Source organism: Calonectris borealis, chromosome 9 (genome assembly GCF_964195595.1).
Source record: "Calonectris borealis chromosome 9, bCalBor7.hap1.2, whole genome shotgun sequence".
Taxonomy (NCBI): domain Eukaryota; kingdom Metazoa; phylum Chordata; class Aves; order Procellariiformes; family Procellariidae; genus Calonectris; species Calonectris borealis.
The window spans coordinates 27449059-27471953 of record NC_134320.1 but is presented as its reverse complement, the minus strand read 5'-3'; the positions used below and the strand labels follow the sequence as shown (position 1 = coordinate 27471953).

At 35.8% G+C, this 22895-nt stretch overlaps 1 protein-coding gene across 5 annotated transcripts in view; it reads left to right on the top strand.

Annotated features, from left to right (window-relative positions):
* SMC4 (structural maintenance of chromosomes 4) overlaps nucleotides 1-22895 on the top strand; it is a 42067-nt gene that overhangs the window by 15313 nt on the left and 3859 nt on the right. For all 5 annotated transcript variants that reach the window (XM_075157457.1, XM_075157454.1, XM_075157458.1 and 2 more), the window contains exons 6-21: nucleotides 5293-5457; nucleotides 6546-6673; nucleotides 7199-7339; nucleotides 8219-8369; nucleotides 9221-9385; nucleotides 10231-10464; nucleotides 11023-11208; nucleotides 12822-12983; nucleotides 13550-13775; nucleotides 13874-13953; nucleotides 15900-16052; nucleotides 16199-16325; nucleotides 17732-17921; nucleotides 18871-19015; nucleotides 20717-20890; nucleotides 22548-22730. In XM_075157457.1, coding sequence (XP_075013558.1) covers nucleotides 5293-5457; nucleotides 6546-6673; nucleotides 7199-7339; nucleotides 8219-8369; nucleotides 9221-9385; nucleotides 10231-10464; nucleotides 11023-11208; nucleotides 12822-12983; nucleotides 13550-13775; nucleotides 13874-13953; nucleotides 15900-16052; nucleotides 16199-16325; nucleotides 17732-17921; nucleotides 18871-19015; nucleotides 20717-20890; nucleotides 22548-22730 — 2610 coding nt within the window. The remainder of the gene's footprint in view (nucleotides 1-5292; nucleotides 5458-6545; nucleotides 6674-7198; nucleotides 7340-8218; nucleotides 8370-9220; nucleotides 9386-10230; nucleotides 10465-11022; nucleotides 11209-12821; nucleotides 12984-13549; nucleotides 13776-13873; nucleotides 13954-15899; nucleotides 16053-16198; nucleotides 16326-17731; nucleotides 17922-18870; nucleotides 19016-20716; nucleotides 20891-22547; nucleotides 22731-22895) is intronic.

Sequence of the window (22895 nt, the reverse complement as noted above, 5' to 3'; positions counted from 1 at the left end):
TGCAGGCAAGTTTTCGCAACCAAAGAAAAAAGTATTGTTTCTTTCTTCATGAGGAGTTTTAAGGTTGCTGTCAGTAATCTTTCAATGTCAAAGGCTTTTTGCTAGCCCTCTCTCGTTTCATATCAGAATTTTAAAATGGAATCTGACGGCTGTATTCTGAAACTCCGTAATTCCAGTTCCAGCATTATCACAGACTGAACTACTATTGTGTACAGCACAAATCACCAACAACTACAGTTTATCACCATTTGAGGTTGGATAATGTCAGCGTTGGGATTAGCACGTTATGCCATTCAGACTTCTTAGCTTTGGAATTAGTGCTTCAGTCCACAGACCCTACTCAATGTAAAGGAAGGTTGCTGGAACATAATGCTACCGTCTGCCAAGAGCAACAAACAGGAGTTATCTGCAGAAGAGAAAAGCAGTATCCTGTTTCAAGACTAGTGGTAAGGGTTGCAGAAGGGCAGCTCAATGAGTAGGTCAAAACTTTCCTTTATCAAGCAGTTTGATAACCTTGTTTAAAATTCAAATCTTTATATGCCAGAAAACATTGGATAATTTCAGATTACAAGCTTTCTGTTCTGAGGATCAGCTGTTTTTAGAAATTAATGTGTAGTTTTAGAGAAAATAGTAGTAGCTCTAAGAAATGAAGTAATAGAGAGTTTAGGCATTTTATTGTCCCACCTTTTGAGGGCTACATGGGAGGTGAAATTCTTGCCTTTCACAAATTTTCTCTAGGAAGTTACATACAGCAATGGAGTGAGACTATTTAAGTAAGCTGCCTGCATTGTTAGAGATGTGCTAGTCCTAATGAGAATTTTAGTCTAACATGAATACAGAAGAGTGCACATGCAACATAGAGACTGAAATTTGATTAATTCTGTCTATAATAGATGTCTTGCATTAAATGTACAGCATTCCTACAATACTCCTAGGATGCGAGTATAACTTCTCCTGAAATGCACAGAACTCAAAATAGACAGACCCTTGACTTGGCAGTCTCATAACATTAAGTAGTGATAGATGATGCTGAACTTGTGTCAGTTCACCGGACATCTTCACGGGCATCCGCCTACTGCATCCTCATGGGCTTGAACACAGCAGGCACAACAAGTCCAGGCACTCCTGGCTAGCATATTTTGTGCTGCTGCTTCACCCGGTGCTTATGCTGACCCTCTTATAGTCTCCTCAACTAAGTCCTTGATTTCAAATGGTTAATTTTAATGTGAGCAATTCTTGCATTGGTATTTGAAGGTTTTTACAATTTATTTGCTTTAAAGTTTTTGCTCTTTATTTATGCACAACAGAAATTTAAATTTAGAAAGTATCTTAAATGTCACGGCACTGAAATAATTCACGTCCTCAAGAGTTCGGCTATGCAAAGGAAAACAGAATCTCCAGCTTCCAAGTTCCTTGAAGTTATTCCTTGTACTTTTCACTAGAAGAAATGGCTTTCAAATGAGAATGGCCCTTACCCTTTTTTTTTTTTTTTTAACTTTGTAGTCTGCTGTCAAGCAAGATTTCTCATTATTTGTCACAGCGGTCAGTTAACTTTATTGCTTAGAAATTTCTCCACAGATAAACTTGTGTTCTCCATTAGAATGTACCAATAATTGTTTTCTGGTAACTAAGCTGAGGCATTTAGATGCGTGTTCATTATACACTGTTTGAGTTGACTACCTATGTTACTAGTGATATGCCAGCATCCCAATGATAACTTGTCTGACGTAGAAGACTTCACACACAATGCGGAAACTGAAATTGGGTTTGTAATTTCTGTTTAGAGTTCTTGCACTGAATGTAGAGCCTTCCCAAAATACTCAATGGATATTTGATGCGTTTTCATACAGTGATTACTTAACTTTTGTGGATGTTTCGTTCTTTGTTAGCTGTCTGCCAGTGTCACCAATGTCTTAGTGTTGACGTCCATTTTGAACATCCATTTTGATTGTCTTCTCAACTAAATAGAGGATTTACTCTTTTTTTTTTTTTTTTTGACACATTACTCCCTCTTCTCTCATGAATTCCTGCCTGTGAACTAGAGGAAGATAACTGAGGCAAATAATTAAAGAGATTTCCTGGTGGTCCGTTCTGAAACTTCTTAAATTTAAGTGTGACAGCTATGTTAAGCATGCCCAAGCATGTTTTCTTTTCAACAAATGTCTGCCTGCTGCCTTCTTAGTTTCACTTTCAGAAATGCTGTCCGGATTTCGAAAGATCTTTTACTAGATAAATGAGCAAGGTTGGGGTTTTTTGGGGGGTTTGTTTTTTGTTTTTTACATAATTCAAATAATGGGTCAAGTAATAAGCACAGTTAAAAAGTTAGGAAAGAGTTAAATTGACTATCGAAGTTTTAACAGAATGCAGAGTTGTAAAATGTGTTTTTCCCCTGTTAATCATTGTCATGACTGCTTGCAAGAAGAGCAGGTACAACATTTTCAATCTCCTTTGCCAATTAAAATAGCTGGAAACCTTTTTGTTTCTTAATATGTTAACTCTAGGGGTGGGCTAAACACGTGTCTTAATATATTAACTTGGTAAATAATATAAATATTAATACGTGAATATTCTTATTATTCAGCTATTTATAGTTTCTAAATGTTTTCATTTATATCTTTGATAAGAAAAGAATCCAAGAATTTAAGTAGGTAGTTCATTTACATCTCTTCACATAAGAAGAATATGTATTTCTAAAATTGCTTGCATATGGTGAAGAGGAATTGCATATAAAATTGGCAATAGCCAGCCTGACAAGTTCAATTCATGTGCATTATCTTCTCAGTAGTACTCAATTCACTTCAACTTGTCAAAATGTTATTGTATATATGGCCTAAACTGAAGTCACCAGCAATTCCTGGTTGTATGGTGATGTATTTATTTACCATGTAGACAACGCAACCCCTGATTTCTTAATTTATGAGGTTATAGAATTAGATACAATTGGATTAAATTTCATTAGTTATTTACTATATCATTAAATATATTGCAGTTATATTACATTAGTGAGCTATGCAGAACTTTCACAACTGCATTATCATCTTTCTTAGATGGTTGTGTCTTAAAGATGGTTGATTATACTTAGTCAACAAAAAAGTTGACTTACATTCCTTGCTTGTCCATAATTCCTGTGCTTGTGTTAAATCCAGGGTAGTTTTGTGATTTACAGCAGCATCTAACTTGAGGGATATACACGCAGTGTAGAAAATTCTTAGACTTGATGCTCAGCACCTGAATTAAGTATCTTTTCTGGGATTGTTTTTTCTTGGATGTAAACAGAGGAAATGCTTTAATGCAAGAAGAAACAAAATAGAAACTTAAGATAATTCCACAGAAATTTAGGTTACACAGTTTCCTACCCATGAGCAGTGTCTCGCTGACAGGTGGTTTTCAGTAGAGAAATCATACTTCCATGGCAAGGGAGCAAATGTGTAATTGGAATTGTATATAATACAACCGCAGTTATTAGAAAACTAATTGTTTGGCTTCTTGATAAGTGTAAGAAATAAAAATAAGAGTGGGGTTGTTTTGGGGTTTTTTTGTCTTGTCAAACTTGCTGACACTTTTTAGGAACAGTGATTAACAGAAAATAAAGGCTTAGATGCATTTAACTTCTAGAATTTCAAATTAAAAAAAAAAAAACAAAAACAAACCAAAACCTCTGCCTCTGTGTTTTACTCCAACAAAGGAATTAGGTGCAAGAAAGACTTATCTTAAATACTAGTTCTTATTTTGCAAAATTTGCAAAACTTCGCTTTTTCCCTTCTACTCAGCCAAATGGTATTTACTAATTGGAAGAAAAGCGTAGGGCCACTAGGTGTCATTGTATACTGAGTACATGGAACAAAATCACTTTGGCAAAAAATTCTAGTAACTTCCTTAGCTAACGTTCAGGAGTACCTTATCCTCAACGTTCTTAGCTGGTTACAGGTCTGATTTACAATGCTTGCCTAGAAATCCTCCCTTTGTTGACTTCTGTGACTGTCCTTTCTGGTTCTCCAGCAGTCTCATTAATCACCCCTCCCTCTCTATGTTCTTGAGAAGTTCTTCCTCATCCATACTTTTGTAGAGACTTAGCTGGCAGCTCAAGCTCAACGAGCAGCCAATAATGACAACTAAATTCTTAACTATGTTTTCACTCCGTGAATATAGACTTAGGCTTTTTTTACATACCTAGCTTGGATACTGGAATATAAATTTTGTTTTGGTTTTAAATCTTGTCAGTTCTAAAACTAAATTAAAAACTTTAATCCAGCTTGTTATTGTATGGTTTTAAAAATCCGTCACGAAGGCCAGTATTGGTACTCTGCAGTATTGGTTATCTGTTTTACAAATCAGTTGTCTCTTGTCATGTACCTAACTACCTGGGTTTTTGAAGGATGAATACTTTTTACTCTGTGTTCTCTTTATTTAATTTTTGCAGCATCTATCACACGTGTTCTTGCTCCAGATACTATTTTAATATGTGTATATTGAATTTCACGTCTTCACTTTCGGATATGTGACCATGTAATTTACAAAATATAATCTGTATTTTGAAAGATTTTGTGCTACTCCGTTCTAAGCATAAAACGTTGATAATAGATTTTTTTTTTGTGTTGGCTAATGATAGCATCAGTAAAATAAACAGTCCTTGTCATTGTCTCAGTTTTATCTTTCCTAATTCTTATTTTTGAAAAAATCAAATTATTGTTACTATTCAGCTTAATAATTTAAAGTTAATGCTGTACATAACAGGAAGTTAAATGAAGGAAGCCTAATACTTAAAGAATGTTTTTCTTTTTCCAACAAGGAAGTCTCAGTTGTATGAATTACAAGTCCAGTTCATCCATCAGACATGATTTTATGGACCTTCTGTTTTCTAAAGAGAACCCTTCAGGGGCTTCAATCCTGATTAAGCTACCTTAAGACTATTGAGTGCTACATGAGCTAGAGGGCATGCTTTATTCTCCTCTTCTTTTTTTAGGTTGGGGAAATGCATTTTGAATCTTTAGAGAAATGAAAAAATATTTAGACCTGAATGTTGGCTTCAGAAGAGATGCTGTTTTTTATGCACATCACCACCATGCACTCCTTGGAGGAAACTTCTATTCATTTTGATCTTTGTTTTCCCATATATATTTCTACTCTGAATAGTCAGTTTTGATTACTGCATTATTTTGTTCTTTTTTTATAATGCTAGAATATGGTCACATACCTGCATTCCAAAGGTGTTTGTATTTTTTCAGAATACTAACTCTTTCCCCCAGAAAAAAAACATTAAGAAAAGAAAACATCAAACTTTTCTTTTCCAAGGGGGAAGTTGAGCAAATCGCGATGATGAAACCGAAAGGCCAGACTGAACATGATGAGGGCATGCTTGAGTACTTAGAAGACTTAATAGGATCTGCACGACTAAAAGATCCTATCCAAACTCTGTGTCGCAGAGTAGAGATTTTAAATGAACAGAGAGGAGAAAAGGTGAGTCTCAGAAAGTTTTGTTTGAATTATAAGTAAAAAATATAAACTTGCAATGTTTCACTGTTGGATTTTTTAGAAAAACAGTTAACATAAAGACGTGGTTAAAATTTGGCACTCCTCTACAAGAGTAGAAGTACAGAGAAATTTTGAGTTATCTTTATTGCATCTGCTGTTTCTCTCAGTTATAAAAGAAATGGGCAGTCAACATTAGTTGCCCTTCTTTAAACACAAAGCTGTTGGCTTTCGATTCCCAAAGATTTGAATGCTTGAGTTGGAACACAGGATTTTACCTGCTGAACGCTCTTTGATCATATCTGCATGTCTTAAATGCTTCGCAGACTGAATAGAGAAACAGATTATCATTATCTGAATATATCCAGATAGGGCTTTTTATCTGCCTTACTCCTGTTGCTAAATAGCAAATAGGAGAAGTAGCAGGGAAACCTTTCATAGGCTAAGAAAAGGAGAGAGGAAGAGGGAGGCAGAGCATCGGTGAGGTGATGCACACGGCTGTATGAGGAGGCTTAAAAATACAGAAAATTAGTTGTGACTTGAGCTATGTAGATCTATTGCAGAACTTGCTTTCATAACAGTTTGTTTATGTATTGAGTTCTAAAAGTACTAAATAATATCAAAGTTCTTTTTACTTGATATGTCCTTGGTAAATCCTAATATGTTGCAGGCTGGGAAGGAAACCAAAAGACATGTAGTTGCAGGAATTAACTTAAAAAGGGGCTAGTCTAAAAGTTGAAATATAGAAAATAACATATATGGACTGTCTATGTATAACTCCTCTTTATTTCTCACCTACATCTTCCTTGATTTGCCTGAGCTGTTCCTAGCATCTGTAGAACCCCTTTTTAGTTTTAAATTACTGTTTGAATTGCCCTAAATGCATAGTCTCTGCTGCAGAAATGGTGATCTGTTATTTCAGAAAGCTTGTAGTGGTAAAGTGCCTTGCAGAGTTAATTGTTGAAGAGCATCTCTCCAGAGGACATGTGTGCTATAAAGGGTCTGGGGTTTTTCTCATGGTTTGTTCTTCTGTAGTACTAGCAGTAAAGTCAGCTCTGACTCTCTGTCTTGTCTAGTTAAATAGAGTTAAAATGGTGGAAAAAGAGAAGGATGCCTTGGAAGCCGACAGGAATAAAGCCATCGAATTTCTTTGTTTGGAAAACAAAATGTTTAAAGAAAAGAATAATATCTGTCAATACTATATGTAAGTACTTCTCTAAAGTTTTGATTTGGCTTTAATGTGGTAGTGGTGGTGGTAAACTCTGCTTCCATATCTTTAATTAGAAATATTTTGCATTTCTTAACAGCCATATCAGTCCTTCAAAATTAGTTGAATGTGGAAAATGGAGACCATTTTCATAAAAACTTTTTTAAAAACCCCAAAACAACAACAAAACACCACCAACAACAACAAAAAAAAACAAAACAAAACCAAAAACCTGCTTGCCAGCTTTTTACAAATTAAAGTAATCTGGCAAATTAATCTCTTGCAGCTTTATACTTAAATTGAGAAAGTAGATCACTTAAAGACTTTTTCATCTGAAGTATCTAAGTTGTTAGATTTCCTTGCTGTTTTGTATTAAATTGACAAGGCTACTCAATAATGGATATTAAGATTTAATACTTTACATAATCACTTTGTTACACTTAAGATTGGAAATATATATTCGTTATGAACGTTAGCTTTATGGAAAAAAGTGGAGTTGTCGGTTTGGGTGTTTTTTTCTAGCTATGACCTAAAGAAACGAATAAATGATCTGGAAATGCAGAAAGAAAAAATTAATGAAGAAACGAAAGATGTTAATGAGAAGAGTAGTAAACTTGCAGATGAAATGAAAACCAAGAATAAAGCTTTAAAAGAACTGGAAAAGTAAGTACTTTAGGTATAGACTTGCAGGCTAAGAGTACTGTTTTATATGTTCTGCGTATGTGGTGTTAGAGTTAGCATGATTTTCAGAAAAAGCTGTGGTAGTTGTATTGCAGGGGGGAAACACCTGAGAATGCAGAAGTATATGATAGTTGCATGGGAAGATGATCAAACACAGGGAGCACAGCTGGGTTCTTCAGTAGTTCTTCCACCAAAAACTTAAATTATCTGATGAGCAGTGCCACTTATGGTATATCTAAATGTTCCCTGGCATGGATTAAATGATCTTTTGCACAAAAATAAACTTTAAAAAATTCTCATTGGTTTGATTTGGTTCTGCAGGTTGCTTCTCTTGGAGAAATCTGGGTAATATTCACAATTACAATAAGAAAAGGTCTGATTTTTGATGGATTTTGAAGTACATACTTTTTTATATTGACTACAAAATATAATTGGGAGACTGTTGCAGGTTTTTAGATAGTGCTGAGGTACATGGATGTTATGAATCTCTTATGCATAAGTTGTGTTTGCCTAAAATTGATTTGTCTGGGTGCTAATCTGCAATCCAACTGCAATATTAAACTTCTCATCCTCCGAGATCATAGTAAGTTATTTGAGAGAGATGTGAATTATAAATTCTATCAAATAAAAAATAAAATTTCTGAAAATGTGTTTAATATTGCTTTGTTAGTTGATCTTTTTCTGATGAAACATCACTTCCGCGGGAAAAATACTGTGAATATAGTGAGTATTGGATGTTGTTTTTCACAAAAACTGAGTAGTATTGGTTAAAATTCTATATGCTTACTTGCTAAGTTAAGCTCTACTGACATTATTTTTATAGAGTATAGAATAGATTATTCTTTCTTTTTTTCCCTTTAGGAAACTCAATAAAATTACAACGTTCGTAGAGGAAAATAAAGAAAAATTTACTCAGTTGGATTTGCAGGATGTTAAAATAAGGGAAAATCTAAAACATGCCAAAAGTAAGGCTAAAAAACTGGAGAAGCAACTTCAAAAGGACAAAGAAAAGGTAGTGTGAACTGCAACTTGATTTACTTAAAGAAATGTAATTGGTTGCTCTAGATGAGAACATCTTTGTGCAGCTGGGATAAAATAGCAAAGGACACCAATTGTACTTTGTGCAACAAAGAAGATGGAAAAATATGTTTTAAATTTTTTTAATCAGATATTTTATGTCATTTAAATCAGCTAGGGATTTTGTTTGCAAATCACTTAAAGAAGTAATGCGTTATTTTCCCTTAAACCATTGCTCATTGCACACCTTACTATGGGAGACTGTGGCCAGCAGTACCAGGCTGTTTTCTGCCTAAAGACAAAGTCAGAAGCCTTCCTGTTGCTTCTTAGCTCTGTTGGGAGGTCTCATGGCTTGCAAAGCGTCTCTGTATCATGTTTGTTGCGATTACAGGAAAGTTCCATGTTCTTACGGTTACTGCCTTTTCAAAACATTTTTTTTTTTTTCCTGTTTCCCTAGTTAATTTAATGGATATATTTTACTAAGTTGGTTGTTGCCAGCTGTTATAGATCTTAAATCACTCTTTGTATCAAGAGTGGCCTTCTGAAAGTAGGTATTTAAGAATTAAGCCTCACTGTGATTCAAAGGCTTGAGTTCTTATGCGTAAAGCTATGTTCTTTTACTGCTATGGCTTGCTTCTTTCTGGATGGGCTCTAGAACTGCCTTGCAAATAAAATCCGGGCCTTCTGCTAGAGCCACAGTGTATCCTATCCTACAAAAACACGTGAGCTTCGTTAGGGCTTACGCTTCCTTTGACTTCCACATAGCACTTGAAAGGCAGGGTTTAAAGATAAGGCAAAACTGTTTTGTTTCAGTGGGAGAGGAAGTTAAGTCTTTTCCTTGCGTAGGTAGAAGAATTGAAAAATGTACCTTCCAGTAGTGAAAAAGCTATCAGCGAAGCAACATCTAAGAAAGAGCTTCTTGAAAAGACAAAAGAGAAAGAAGAAGAAAAACTCAAGCAGGTTATGGATAGCCTTAAGGAAGAAACACAAGGACTTCAGGAAGAAAAAGAGGTTTGAACTGTTTTGTCTTACTATACTTACTGTATTGACTGATGTATAGCTTTTATGCTTATGAATGAAATGATCACAAGATGGTTGTAAAATGCTATTTTATATGACAAATACACCGTTTCATGTGTTAGTTCAATGGAGCCTAACTGGGAAATTAATTTTGAATTTATAATCAGAGCTAAATCGCTCTCATTAAGTTGTTTGCTTTTTGTAATGATCATCTGTCATCAAGTATATAATTCATATATGTATATTGAATAATTCTACACTTCATTATTTGAACACACTTTAATTTTCTCCTGTCAAAATGTTTAAGCCAATACATTGCTTAAATAAATAAACAGATTTTGAAATGGTATGTTCCAAGCTTTTCACAAGCTGTAATCTGTCTTTGAATTAATAGACAACTAACTATAACACTTGGTTATTGTTGTTGATATTAGCTGTCCAATCACTAAATACCTGGAGGCTGGCAATTTATCCTGTAAATTTGGGGGATTATTTTCTGCACTTGAAAACATGTTTTCTCCATTTGATCTGTAATTTAGCACAAAGTATAGGGCTCCTCCCAACTTCAAGCTGAGAAAATGATATAAAGCTTCTATAGAAATGTTCTAAGATAATTCCCTGATGTTCTTTATAATTATGAAAAATGCCTTATTTCATTTCCGTACAGAATATGTTAATAAATTAAGATATACTTCTAGATAACGTAACTGTTTACTGCTGACAGGAGAGCTAGTAAAAGAACATGCCCATTTCCTCTTTTTCTTTCATACAGGGTGTCTGATGTAATAAATCCCACAGTTGTCTGGTTTTAGTTGTAACATTGTCCATTTTTGCAGAGCAAAGAGAAAGAGCTTATGGAGTTTAGCAAAGCAGTGAATGAAGCACGTTCAAAGATGGATGTAGCCCAGTCAGAGCTTGATATCTATCTCAGCCGACACAATACTGCTGTGTCTCAGTTAAATCAGGCAAAGGAGGCTTTGATGACTACTTCAGAAACCCTTAAGGAAAGGAAAGCTGCTATCAAAGATATAGATGTAAAATTACCCCAAGCTGAACAGGAATTAAAGGAGGTGAGACTTAGCTTTCATATATAATTTCTTTGAGTTACAACACAACGTTGCAACACACAAACCAAAGTTCCACTCAGAACTGCCTCCAATAAAATAACATTTAAAAACTATCTTCTAATACTCAGTTAACCGGTGAAGTATTTGATTTAAAAATTATTTTGGGGTAAGCAAATGTTAACATTAAGCACTGAAAATTAAATCCTATATATCCCTGCAAGGGAATCAGTTTAAATATCCTAATGAGACATGTTAAAATAAATAAATGGTTATGTTTCTATGTTTCTTTGGATTTCACTTCTTGCTCCTCTCTCATTCCCCAAAGAAGAAAAAAAATCCCACTACCTTGTCCTAAGCCTGATTCACGAATTCATAAGCTGTCATATTTGTATCAAAGTGTACTAGCCGAAGTGTATCCAAATACCAGCCTTTCTTCTGGTAAATCTTTGCTATTCTGCTTTTCAGTGGCTGGTTTCATTGCCTACACAATCATGAATCTAAGACTCCCTCAGAACAGTAGTTTTCGCGAGGCTAAGATAATGTCCTTCTTTTAACCATTAGAAAGAGAATGAGCTTGAGAAGCTGGGAAGAGAAGAATCAGGTGCTAAGAATCTTGTTCGAAATCTGCGTCAAAAAGTAGAAGAAGCCAAAAGTTCTTTAGCACTAAGTCGCAGTCGAGGAAAAGTGCTTGAGGCTCTGCTTCAGCAGAAGAAATCTGGAAATATTCGTGGACTATATGGAAGACTGGTAAATTTTAAAAGGCTATTACACTTTTAGTCTTAAACTTTATAGGAACAGAGTTGTGTTTCTGTAATTGAGTGAAATGTAGAATTCCTCACTTCTGTGGTGCTATTAATTTGGGCAGCAGAGTTGCAGATCCTGTGGGCTTGCTATAAATTAAAAAAAGATTGTTGAGGTTCCTCTACTCGTCACACAGGAAAGGCAATGTCTATGAGAAAGCTTTATATTTTTGGTAGGCTGATCTTTAAGCTGAATCAGTTAGCTGCAATTTCTGTGGGAACATGCTCAAGCCAGGAATACTAACAGTGTCTTGTAACCTGTCCATGCTTTGGTCCTGCCTGTGCTTGTGTGTTGGGCTACGACTGACAGCTGTAGTGATTCTGATTCCTTTGAACATTACTTCTCCAGCATATATGTTCCTATGGTGGAGTAGTGTTTTTTACCTTCTGGTGCTGCAGAAGGTAGAATCAATTGGTAACTGCACACTTGGTAGAATTGCTATGAAACTTAAAAAAACATCTTACAACTTGTATGTAACTTAACGTGGAACTGTACACATTTTCTTTTTTTTGCTTCAAAATTTATAAAATTTTGTGATCTCTTTGCTGTTTGTTTCCTCTTGTTTTACTTGCATACATGTCAAATCAAAAAGCTCAATATCGTTGTTTCAGAAGACCGAAGAAAGCTATGTCATAGCAAAACATTGAGTGCTATCAGTTCTTTCCAAGCAGTGTTAATTTAAAGTTCTGAAAATTTGCAGCTGAGGTAGAGTTCTTCATTCCTTTTTTTTTTTAATAGCACCGAACAATACATGCATATTAGTGTAAATGTAAAAGTACTATTTTTGTATTCTGCAACTTTCTCTTTTTTTCCCCACTTGCTCATCCAAGGAGAAATATCTCTGCTTCAGAAAACTCAGTTTATTTAGTGTATGTGTGTTTAAAAAGCATATGTGTAGATTTATTAAAAAAGGATATAGTTTAAACAGCAGCAGACCACTAATACGGCTGGCATGTATTTTGTCTCATGCTCTGCTATCACTTGCCACAGAGAGAAGTGTGAGGTTAATCTGTTCTTGTATAACTCACGGTTGGCTGTGCATGCTGTTTTTATCTGCAGATACACAAGAATTTTTCAAAGATGATGAATACCCCTGTACCCGCTTTTCAACTCAGTACAGGACAGCAGGCAGAAGTATCTACCCAGCTGACCAATGGTAGAACCATACACAGAACACATGAAATTATTTTATTAGGCCAGACTGCCTCGCTAAAATGCTGGCATATAAAATTTAATATTTGTCTACAGAAAATAAACCAATGCTACCACATTGCTCTACCAGAAGCACTGCTTTTGAAACTCTAAGTATATGAATTTCTACTGTGGAACCACATACATTAGAAATGCAAAAATAGCAGTGTGCAGGAGAAGACAGGTGTGGTATTAGAATTTGTAAAATAATTAAGGTTTAAGTTCTTTCACAGCAAATGGTTTTATAATTTGTTTTCATCTCATTTCACTTTGTGTAAAGTTTTGTCATTTCTTTCTTAATACCAAGACAAAACATTGATGCCGAGCTAATCAGTGTACTTCTGCCTCTCCCCCACCCCAATTATTAGGGAGACTTGGGAGCTATCAGTGAAAAGTATGATGTTGCTATTTCATCGTCTTGCGGTGCCTTGGACAACATCGTTGTTGATACAATTGATACTGCACAGGAATGTGTGAATTTCTTAAAGGCAAGAGGAATTGGAGTTGCCACATTTATAGCCCTGGACAAAGTAAGTACTAGCACTTTGGCAAAACAAATTGTTGATTTACCCTGATGTGCACAGTATTAATACTGTATATGTATAATGTATTAATATGCACGTGTATAAATATGTATTATATATATTAATATATTATGCTGTATATGTATTAATACAGGTAAAGCTAAAATATAATATGTTTTAATAGGCTGTTGGTACCTTAGAATATTCTACTAGCAAATGATAATGTTTACTTACAGAGAATTATAAGGCTTTTTAGATACCTGTATGTGTACAACAAATGTTTGGAGTGTCTTTTATATTTTTATATTTTGATTTTTTGACAAATTAGCAAGCTTAATAATCCAAGTAATTAGTAACTGTAAACTATGAAAACTATGAAAGAGAACAAGGAGTTATCAGTGAGTTTTTAATTATACTAGAAGTAAGTAGAGATCCCCAAGGAAGGAAGCTTTCCTGTTAGTTGCAGTACAATTGCATTTGCTTTAAAGCCTTAACATACCTTAGAATAATGAAATGACCTCATAATTTACGCTAAGGAATCTCTCAGTCATTTATTTACTTGTTTGATGTAGATGGCTGTATGGGAAAAAAAAATTCAAAAAATCCCAACTCCTGAAAATACTCCTCGGTTGTTTGATCTGGTGAAAGTAGAAGACGAGAAGGTTCGCCTGGCTTTTTATTTCGCATTACGTGATACCCTAGTAGCTAATAACTTGGAAGAAGCCACCAGAGTAGCGTTCCAAAACGATAAAAGATGGAGGGTGGTAACACTGCAAGGACAAATCATTGAACAGTCAGGTATTTAAGTGCAAACTTACAATTATATTTTAAGCACTTTATAGATGATATCTAAGCACAATTAGCTCGCTAACTTCTTTTCATCTCTTTTACTTTAGGAACAATGACTGGTGGGGGGGGTAAAATAATGAAGGGCAGAATGGGTTCTTCAGTCATAATGGATGTTTCAGAAGAAGAGGTTAGTACATAATCTTAATTAAAAGTGGAATTTCATGAAAGTTCCTTATGTTTTGGCAGTTCATACACATTTGTTCTATGTCCCTTTAAATCAGCATGAGTAGTTAACAATCTGTGATGCAAGATACATTAACAATGATTTAAAGTTCACAAGGTTAGCATAGGTTATATTGCTTTTAAGTGTGTTTGTTCACAGCCCAGCTATCATATACCTATTATTTAATTTTTAGTCTCATAATGCTACCTTTGATAGCTTGGAAACTGATTGAAGGTAGGGATGAGAACATGGAAGATACTGATTATAAGGAATATTGAGCTGCAGAGCAGTACACACAAACCTCTCAGCAGCAAGAAAAGACAGGTTTGGTCCTTCATTTTGTCCGTTTAAGATTTGTCAGGGAGTGGCAGAGCTTTCCTTCAAATTTGTATTTCAAGAGTGTTTTGGAATATCAAGATACAGCTTGTTTTTTCTTCTGAATTCTTTTAGGTGTTAGTTTGTAGTTTTATTTAGTGTGGATGAAACTGTGTCCTTTTTGCCTAGTATCTGCTGATCAACATAACTGAGACGAAACATCGAAGTGTTGATACCTCTTCAAGAAGACAAGCTCCCCTGTGTAACTGTCAAGTAAACCATGGCTCCTGACATCAGTCTTCTCCCTACGGGAGAACGAACTTTTGCTCTTTAGGAATGAGAGCTATAAGCCAACACAAGGGTTGGATATTTGCTTACCACTATGGACACAGAAAGAGTAGTTAGTATTTTTTAGGTGAAAATACTTTCAAATTGGAGAACTTCAAAAACAAACTCAACTTTAAGGTGCTCTCTGTCTGATTTCTCTGGTGGAGGAGACAACCATATCACCACCTTTGCTGTAATTGCTGATGTTTCTGCACTTTTTGGTTTTATCACTGAGAGGTTAAAATATATTCTTCTCTCATCTATCTTCTGTATTTTCACTTTCACTTGGCTTGGAAAATAGGATTGCATTGGCCAAGAAGAGATAAAATTCTGCAAACCCTGGAGAGTTTGACATACAACTCTTTTTTTTGTCAAGCCTATTCAGATAATGCTGTACTTGTAGAGAACTAACGAACTAACCTCATGGACAAAGTGTTATTGCCCTAGCCTTGTAAAGGGTCAATAAATATATAAGGCAGCTCAGATCTTACTAATAAGGGACTTTGCTATTTCTTGTCTTCACACTTTAGATTTATTCATTGTTTGTTCTCTCCAAGAGACAGGCTTATGTACTGTTTTTGTTTGGCCCATGAGAGATACTGTGGCGCTCCATAAAGATCGGTAGCTATAACTTAATTTCTCCGTTTTCAAGAGTTTTGACTCTCTACCTGTCTAGCATAGTGGACAACTCCAGGTAGAACAAATATATTCATATCCATGTCTGTTAGACAGTTCTCTATATGTAAAAACAGGAAATGAGCTGAGATCTGAAATGTATCCCTATACCTTCTGCTCTTAAAGGTGAATTGCAAGACTTGGTCGCTTGGCCAGTTACTACATGCAAAAGCTTGTCTTCCTAACACCAGATTACCACAGAAACCAATGAGCATCAAATCTTAACTATAGTAAAAATTGCTTCTAGCTTCTGCTTGTGTGTTTTTTGATTTCTGCCTTCACTACTCTGACTTAAGTCTTTCAAGCTTAATCTAGTTCTATTTCCTTAAAACAATTCTCCATTACAAGCCATTTTGACAAGGATTCTTCAGCTTACTTTTTCTTATGCTTGTTCCTCTTGTTTTTTACTATTATAATTGATCTTCTCAGAGTCAGCCTCCACATTCTGTCCTGCTACAGCAAATTTTCATTTTTGCTCCACTTTCTTCTCGTGATTTTTTAAGAGATCGTAGACTGTCGAGCACATGAATGAGATCTTGCTTTGTTTTATAGTGGTGACACTAGGCAAATGATCATATCTCATTTCTGTGTAGATCAGTAAAATGGAATCTCAACTGCAGAAGGATTCTGAAAGAGCAGTACAGTGTGAAGAAGAGAAATTACAACTTGAAGAAGCCATAAGAAAACTGCGCCAAGATGTTCGGGAAATGAGAAATACTTTAGAAAAGTATACAGCAAGTATCCAGGTGAACAAGTTTATTATTGAGGCGATATCTGGCTTCTCCATGAATGTGTAGGGGGATAACTTCTTAGCCTCAGCTTAGCATAGTCCTTGTTAGTGTCAAGGACCTTTTTAAAGTACAGGATTCTAACACAGTTGTGTTTTCTGCAGAGTTTATCTGAACAAGAAATTCATCTAAAAACCCAAGTTAAGGAACTTGAAGCAAACGTAATTGCTGCTGCTCCGGACAAAAACAAACAGAAAGAATTGGAAAAAATCCTTAATAGTTATAAAAAAGGTACGTTTGTGGAGAGGGGATTATAGATAAAAATTGTAGTCTTTCACTAATACAGGAGTGGATGGTTACGGCTTTGTTCTTTCAGGTTACTAGTGTGGTACCATATCTTGGTTTGGAACCTCTTTCCTTCTAAGGCGGGGATAAAAGGTGCTTCTAGAGACTAGAGTCAAGTTCATGTTTCAGTCAAGCTAAAGTAAATATTAATTTTAGTATTTTTTTGTTTATTTGATTAGATTTTTATGGCTGTATTACATACAGATTCATAGGGAAACTTAGTTTAATTAGGGGTAAGAATTGTTAATATGGAGGGTAATGATATTAAAGTCAAGTAAAGGCTTTTGCCGTGGTCTAACTGAACTATTACATGACTCTATAAAAACGAATACCCTGTGTTCTGTTGTGGACACACTGTACTCCTGTTCTTTTTGTGAAAGATGTTTACTCTGAGAACTTGAATAACAGTTTCTCTGAAGTAATTGGTAGCTTAGTAAAGTAAACCTTGACTGCTTCTTTGTATTTCTTGCTCAGGGAATAATATGAGCACAGCAAAACATAATTCCCTTCCCCCACAATTCTGCTTTCATAGCATTTTAGGAAAGAGAATATATACTACTACAGATTCTCTCTATGCCTCTTTTGAACAGTATAGTATCAAGAGAGTATGAATGCTTTACTTCCTCAGTCACCCTAAGGTTTGATCTTAAAAGTATCTTCTCTAACATTTCCACCAAATAATGGAGAGATACAAACCTGTGTTCTCCTCTGGAGAGATGACTGCCTTCCACCTTTCAAGTCTTTGCTTTACCCTTTCTGTCCCCAAAAGGAAAGTATAAATCTGTAGCAAACTTAGTGTGGGATTTTGTTTGTTTTGCCCTTAGAGTACTAAGGTGCTACACTGTCTAATTTTTGAAAGATGGTTTTGTTAAGTATAAGCTAAATAAGGAAACCTACCTACCTACCTTGAAGCTAGAGTAGGCTATCTTCTTATTCAGCATGTGTAGTAACTACACAGTAATACCAGTTACGGAGCAACAGTTAGTGGCCAGTTCTTACAATTTAACCCCTTTGAGCATCTTCCCATTAAATAAATGCAAGGAATGATCTTGGAATAGCTTCTAATGTACTATCTCATGTATTTAAGTACTCTATGTACATTATGTAATCTAATTAAAATTTTTGGTGGTTTACACCAAAAAAGCTTCGGTAGTATAATAGCGTCAGAAAGATGTGGGTGGTGTTTTTCTTTTGCCACAGTAAAAAACCAAACAACATTTTTCACAGTATAAAGAACTTCTCAATATAGTAATAGAGCAGAGCTTTTTGTCACTTAAATCTTGATGCATTGCAGCAATCCAGTGTTCCTAGGGACAGCATAATGACCTTAACTTGATTTTGTTTATTGACAGATTATGATTGCATTGCTGAGAAAGCTGGTAAAATAGAAAATGAAGTTAAACGATTACATAACCTCATAATTGAGATCAATAATCATAAACTTAAAGCACAGCAAGACAAACTTGATAAGATCAACAAAGAAATAGATGAATGTACTTCAGCTGTTACTAAAGCCCAAGTGGCAGTCAAGACTGCGGACAGGTATAGTAGACATCAATGTGCTCAATGGTAAAGCTTTAGGCTGTAATTGTATATTGCCACGATTCGTGTTTGATTACAGTGGGACCTTTCCATGGGGGATTTGTCAGGTGAAGATGGTTTTCACTTCTTTATGACTAGAGGAAAACTGGAGGGAGAAGGTCATAACCTTTTTCTCTAAACTGATTTACCTCCAACTGAGACTGGTTCTTAATTAAGGACCATATTCTTTGTTAGTGTGCTTTACAGGCAAAGGATCGGAGACCTAGGAAGCTTAGTGAAACCTGACCAAGGAGAGTCACGTTAGCCTTCAAATGTATCTGTTGGCATCAGTGCCTGCAGGACATTTGCTTGTTTTAAGTAGTTTCCATAGCTAAAAATTCCTTGATCTTAAAATCTTAATTTTCAGTTGCATGTGTAATACTAAATGTTGCTTGTATCGAGGAGGTAAAGGGAAATAAATTTTTTTGGTTTCTATAGGCTGTTTAAAAGTCACATATAATTTTTCTGCTAATATTTGCCTATCACTAAAATGCAGTATTTCAGGATAAAGATTCAAAATAGCACTTAATTGCCATACAGTGGAGCAGTTCAAATCTGAAGGGACTAATTTTATTATGAGACATGTCAGGAAATAAAATGTGATTTTTTTTTTGTTTTGTTTTAATGTTAGCTTAACAATGCATAATGAATACTCAGAACAAATGTCAAAACTGTCTCTGAAAGAACAAATTAAGTCATTTAATGAGGCCTGTCTGCTATATGTTTAAGGACAACAACTTTGTTTTACTTGGATATCTCAGGAGTGTGAGAGTTCATGCATAAATAAGCACTTCCTATTTGGTTGTCAATAGCTATTGAGCAATCTTGATAAATAAGATTGTGTTTCTGAATTATCTTACATCACATTTGCACTCATGTGAGGTATACAAACATTTCGGTACCCATGCAGAAACCTGAAAAAATCTGAAGAGTCTGTTCTTCGCACGGAGAAGGAAATTGAAGATAATGAGAAAGAAATTAAAAACTTGACAGAAGAGCTGACTACGCTAGAAGACAAAGCTACTGAAGTCATAAATGACTGCAGGCAAGCAGAAGTAAGTGTCATGTTAATTTAGTGTATTTCTTCATAGAGGATCCAGTCTGTGAAAGAAATTTTAGATAATAGTTGTTGTGCCAGTGTCGTCCTAAAGGCTGATGTCTGTTAGCCTTCATCCTTAGACATTCCAGGCAGGCCTAGCAAGGGATTGCATTAGCTGACAGTACCTTCATTTATTTAAAAAAAAAACACCAAACAAAACAAAACCAAAAAAAAACCAAACAAAAAACCCCCTACCTTGCCATTTAAGCCTCAGACTTGATGATGCTGGTCTAAAGTATCTTTTTTTCGAAGTTACTTTACTACTCATCCTCAAAAAAATTCACAGAGGGGTAAAATGGCAAAGAATGTTCTTTTCTGTATCCCGTGATATAGTGTGTGCATTCATACAAAATTAATAATTTTGTTTGATTATTAATCAAAGTTGACCTTTAAATACAGATAATGCGGGCGGGGGAATTAGGCTAAAACAGTCCTAGTAAGCAGTCTGGTCTTCAGGTAAAATCAGAATGATGAGTTATATCCTTATTATATCCTTCTATTCTATTCTTATGCAAATTTTCTTGTACCAGCTGCAGAGTGGCATTCCACGATGGTCAGGGAATGGGAATGGTGTATTTTTTTTATACTTACTTGGAAATATATCTTGACCCAATTTTCTGAAGCTAAGAAAAAACTTAAACAAAGTTTCCCCAAAGAAATTATTGGGTTTAAAACTTGCTTAAAAATAGATTTTTTTCCAGTTATGTGGGACGTTAGTTTCCCATCTAGATTTACGTACGAGAGAGAGAGTGAAAACAAACAGGACAGCTGAAATTCTTCCAAATAAAGCTGTTTCTTTGAGAGTGTCTTTCCTAAAACTGCCTTTTGGCTAAAAACATCTGAGTGTAGGACTCGTTTAATCCAGATCTAGAATGAAAATATAAACTGCAGCATTGTCCTGTTTTCAGCTGGGATAGAGTTCATTTTCTTGCTAGTAGCTGGTATAGTGCTGTGTTTTGGATTTAGGATGAGAATAATGTTGGTAACACACCGATGTTTTTGTTGTTGCTGAGCAGTGCTTACGCTAAGTCAAGGACTTTTCAGCTCCTCATGCTCTACTGACTGAGAAGGCTGGGGGTGCGCAAGAAGCTGGGAGGGGGCACAGCCGGGACAGCTGTCCCAAAGCGGCCACTGGGATATTCCATACCATATGGCGTCATGCTCAGCATATAAACTAGGGGAAAGCTGGCCGGGGGGCCGCTGCTCGGGGGCAGGCTGGGCATCGGTTGGTGGGTGGTGAGTAATTGCATCGTGCATCACTTGCTTTGGATATTCTATTAGTAAATATTAGTATTATTAGTATATTTTATTTTATTTTATTCCAATTATTAAACTGTTCTTATCTCAACCCACGAGTTTTCTCAGTTTTACCCTTCCGATTCTCTCCCCCGTCCCACCGGGGTGGGGGGAGCGAGCAGCTGTTTGGTGCTCAGTCGCTGGCTGGGGTTAAACCACAACAAGCATATTTTCAGTCATTCCAGAATTCAGGAGCCTGGTTAATCTAAATAAAAGAATATGTACTTGTTTACATTCTTACTTAGGATTGTGGAGAGTAAGCTCTGTGAATAATATAGTGAAAACAAATCTATAACCCGAGAAAGTGGTAACATTTTTGTAGGCAACTGATTAATGCACATTTTTGGTCATTTCTGTTTAGGAAGCGTTGCCAGCAGTTCAGGAGGAGCATCGCGGTTTACTCCAGGAGATTAAAACTATTCAAGATGATGAACATGCACTTCAAAAGGAAGCTCTTAATATTAAGCTGAAAATTGAACAAATTGATAGTCATATTTCTGCACACCAGTCAAAGATTAAATACTGGCAAAAAGAGGTGGGGAAAATGTTTCATTCCTAAAACTTGAACTATAAGATCTCAAAAGATTAATACGTTAACATGTAGTTAGAAAACAGATAATTTGGGAGAAAATTCATATTCAGCTCACAGTTTATTGGTATTTATGCTATAAAAAACAACTCTAAAAAAATATGACCTTTCAGTCTTTTATTTTCTGGTTCACATACAAGGCTATGGATGAGTTATGAATTAAATGGTTTAGCTTCTAGCTTTTAAAGTGGTTTTTTTTTATTTATGAAAAAATGGTAGGATAACTACAACTGACATAACACTATCTACAAGTAATTAAGAGCAATAAGGGAAAAATACATAGGCCATAAATGGCAACCAAGAGACTTTTTGTGCCTGTGTATCCTCTCTGTACATATTAAAAAGTGTTTTAAAAGGGTAGGCACCCTCATAGTTGACAGAAGGAAAGAGGAATAAGTGATAACTTACTAAAACACAAGTTGTGCATAACTGTGTTCAGTGCTGTGTCCACTAAGCTGTTCTTTATAAAATGGCAAGACCTTTTCCTTGAAAGCATTTCACCTAAAACTTGCAGTCCATTTGGTACATCAAATTGCCTTTCCCCAATTATAGATAATTGGGCCAATAGGAATTCCGTGGGGCCAGGAAGAAACTCTGCTCCTCAGAGATTGCTGCTTGAACCAGCTCATCGAAGAAATCAGAGCCAGTGGGAACAAGGAATTGCTAACGAGGTGCTACAACACCTAGCTTCTCAGGCTGGGAGTTGTGTCTGAGCAGGACTGCTGGCAGCCTGCACTCAGGCGGACACACAGGGAGCTTCACACAGACCTTATTTCTTGCCGGCACGTCCATTTTAACTGCTCTGGTTCTGCTGGACGAGCTAGTTCTAAGCATTGTCTGACATTTGCTGTGTTAATTTCAAGTGTCTCTGATCAGCTTCTGGGAAGGGCTTTTAATTCTTCTGGAACCAATTCTGCATGGAATCCTGACTTTTTCTGGCCCATAGGTTAGTTGAGTGCAGAGTCAACAAGAGGCAATGCTGGGGGTTGGTCTTGCTTGGGTTTTCCTGGTTTATGGAAACAGCAAAAATCAGGTGTGTGTCCAGGGAGGCACGTTGAGAGAAAAGGCCAGTTAGGTGCCTGGAGCTCATAAAGTGACATTATCTTCTTATTATATGTCCTTTCTACTTCATATTTAAATCTTTAATAGAGGTAGGGATCTAGACCAGCAGGTGATCTTGCAGTGCAGGGTGCCCTTTATACCCTCGTTAATTTGAGGATAATGGGGGCAGCTACCCAGCAAGCAAAGCTGCTGTCAGAAACTTTTCGCTCTTGAACGCACAAAGTATTAATATATAGTTATTAAAGTTCTATGGCATCAGTAGAGGTAACTTCCTTGTTATCTGCTACTGCTCCTGTTAGAGAGAAATCTCCTACGTAAGAATGATTTATATAATTTTCAGGAACAGAATAATAGGGTAAAAGGATATTTGTTGTCTTTTTCACATCTTATTTTTAAAGGGAGTTATGTGAAGAATCTTTGAATGTTTTGAGATTGGAAGCTTCAGTATGTACTAATACAGAAAACGTTTATTTTAGAAACATGTCCATGTGATAACTAATTTTATCTTTAAAGATTTCTAGTAACTGGTTTTGAATTTTAGATATCAAAGTTATCCCTGCACCCCATAGAAGATAAGCCACCTGAAGAACTTCCAGTACTAAGTCAGGAAGAGCTTGAGGCTATCAAGGATCCAGATGTTATCACTAATCAGATAGCTCTCCTGGAAGCCCAGTGTCATGAAATGAAACCCAACCTTGGTGCTATTGCGGAATACAAGAAGAAGGTAAGCTTAATTATTATCGTGTAGTATTAGGATTCATCTTTTTGATATTGCATTGCCTCTTTCTGCAATAGCACACTACACCCTTCATCTAAGGTAAGCATTGTGTGTACAGCTTTATTGTTTTCCAGTACTTGAATCTGTACAGAGTTCATGTCATTGCTTCTG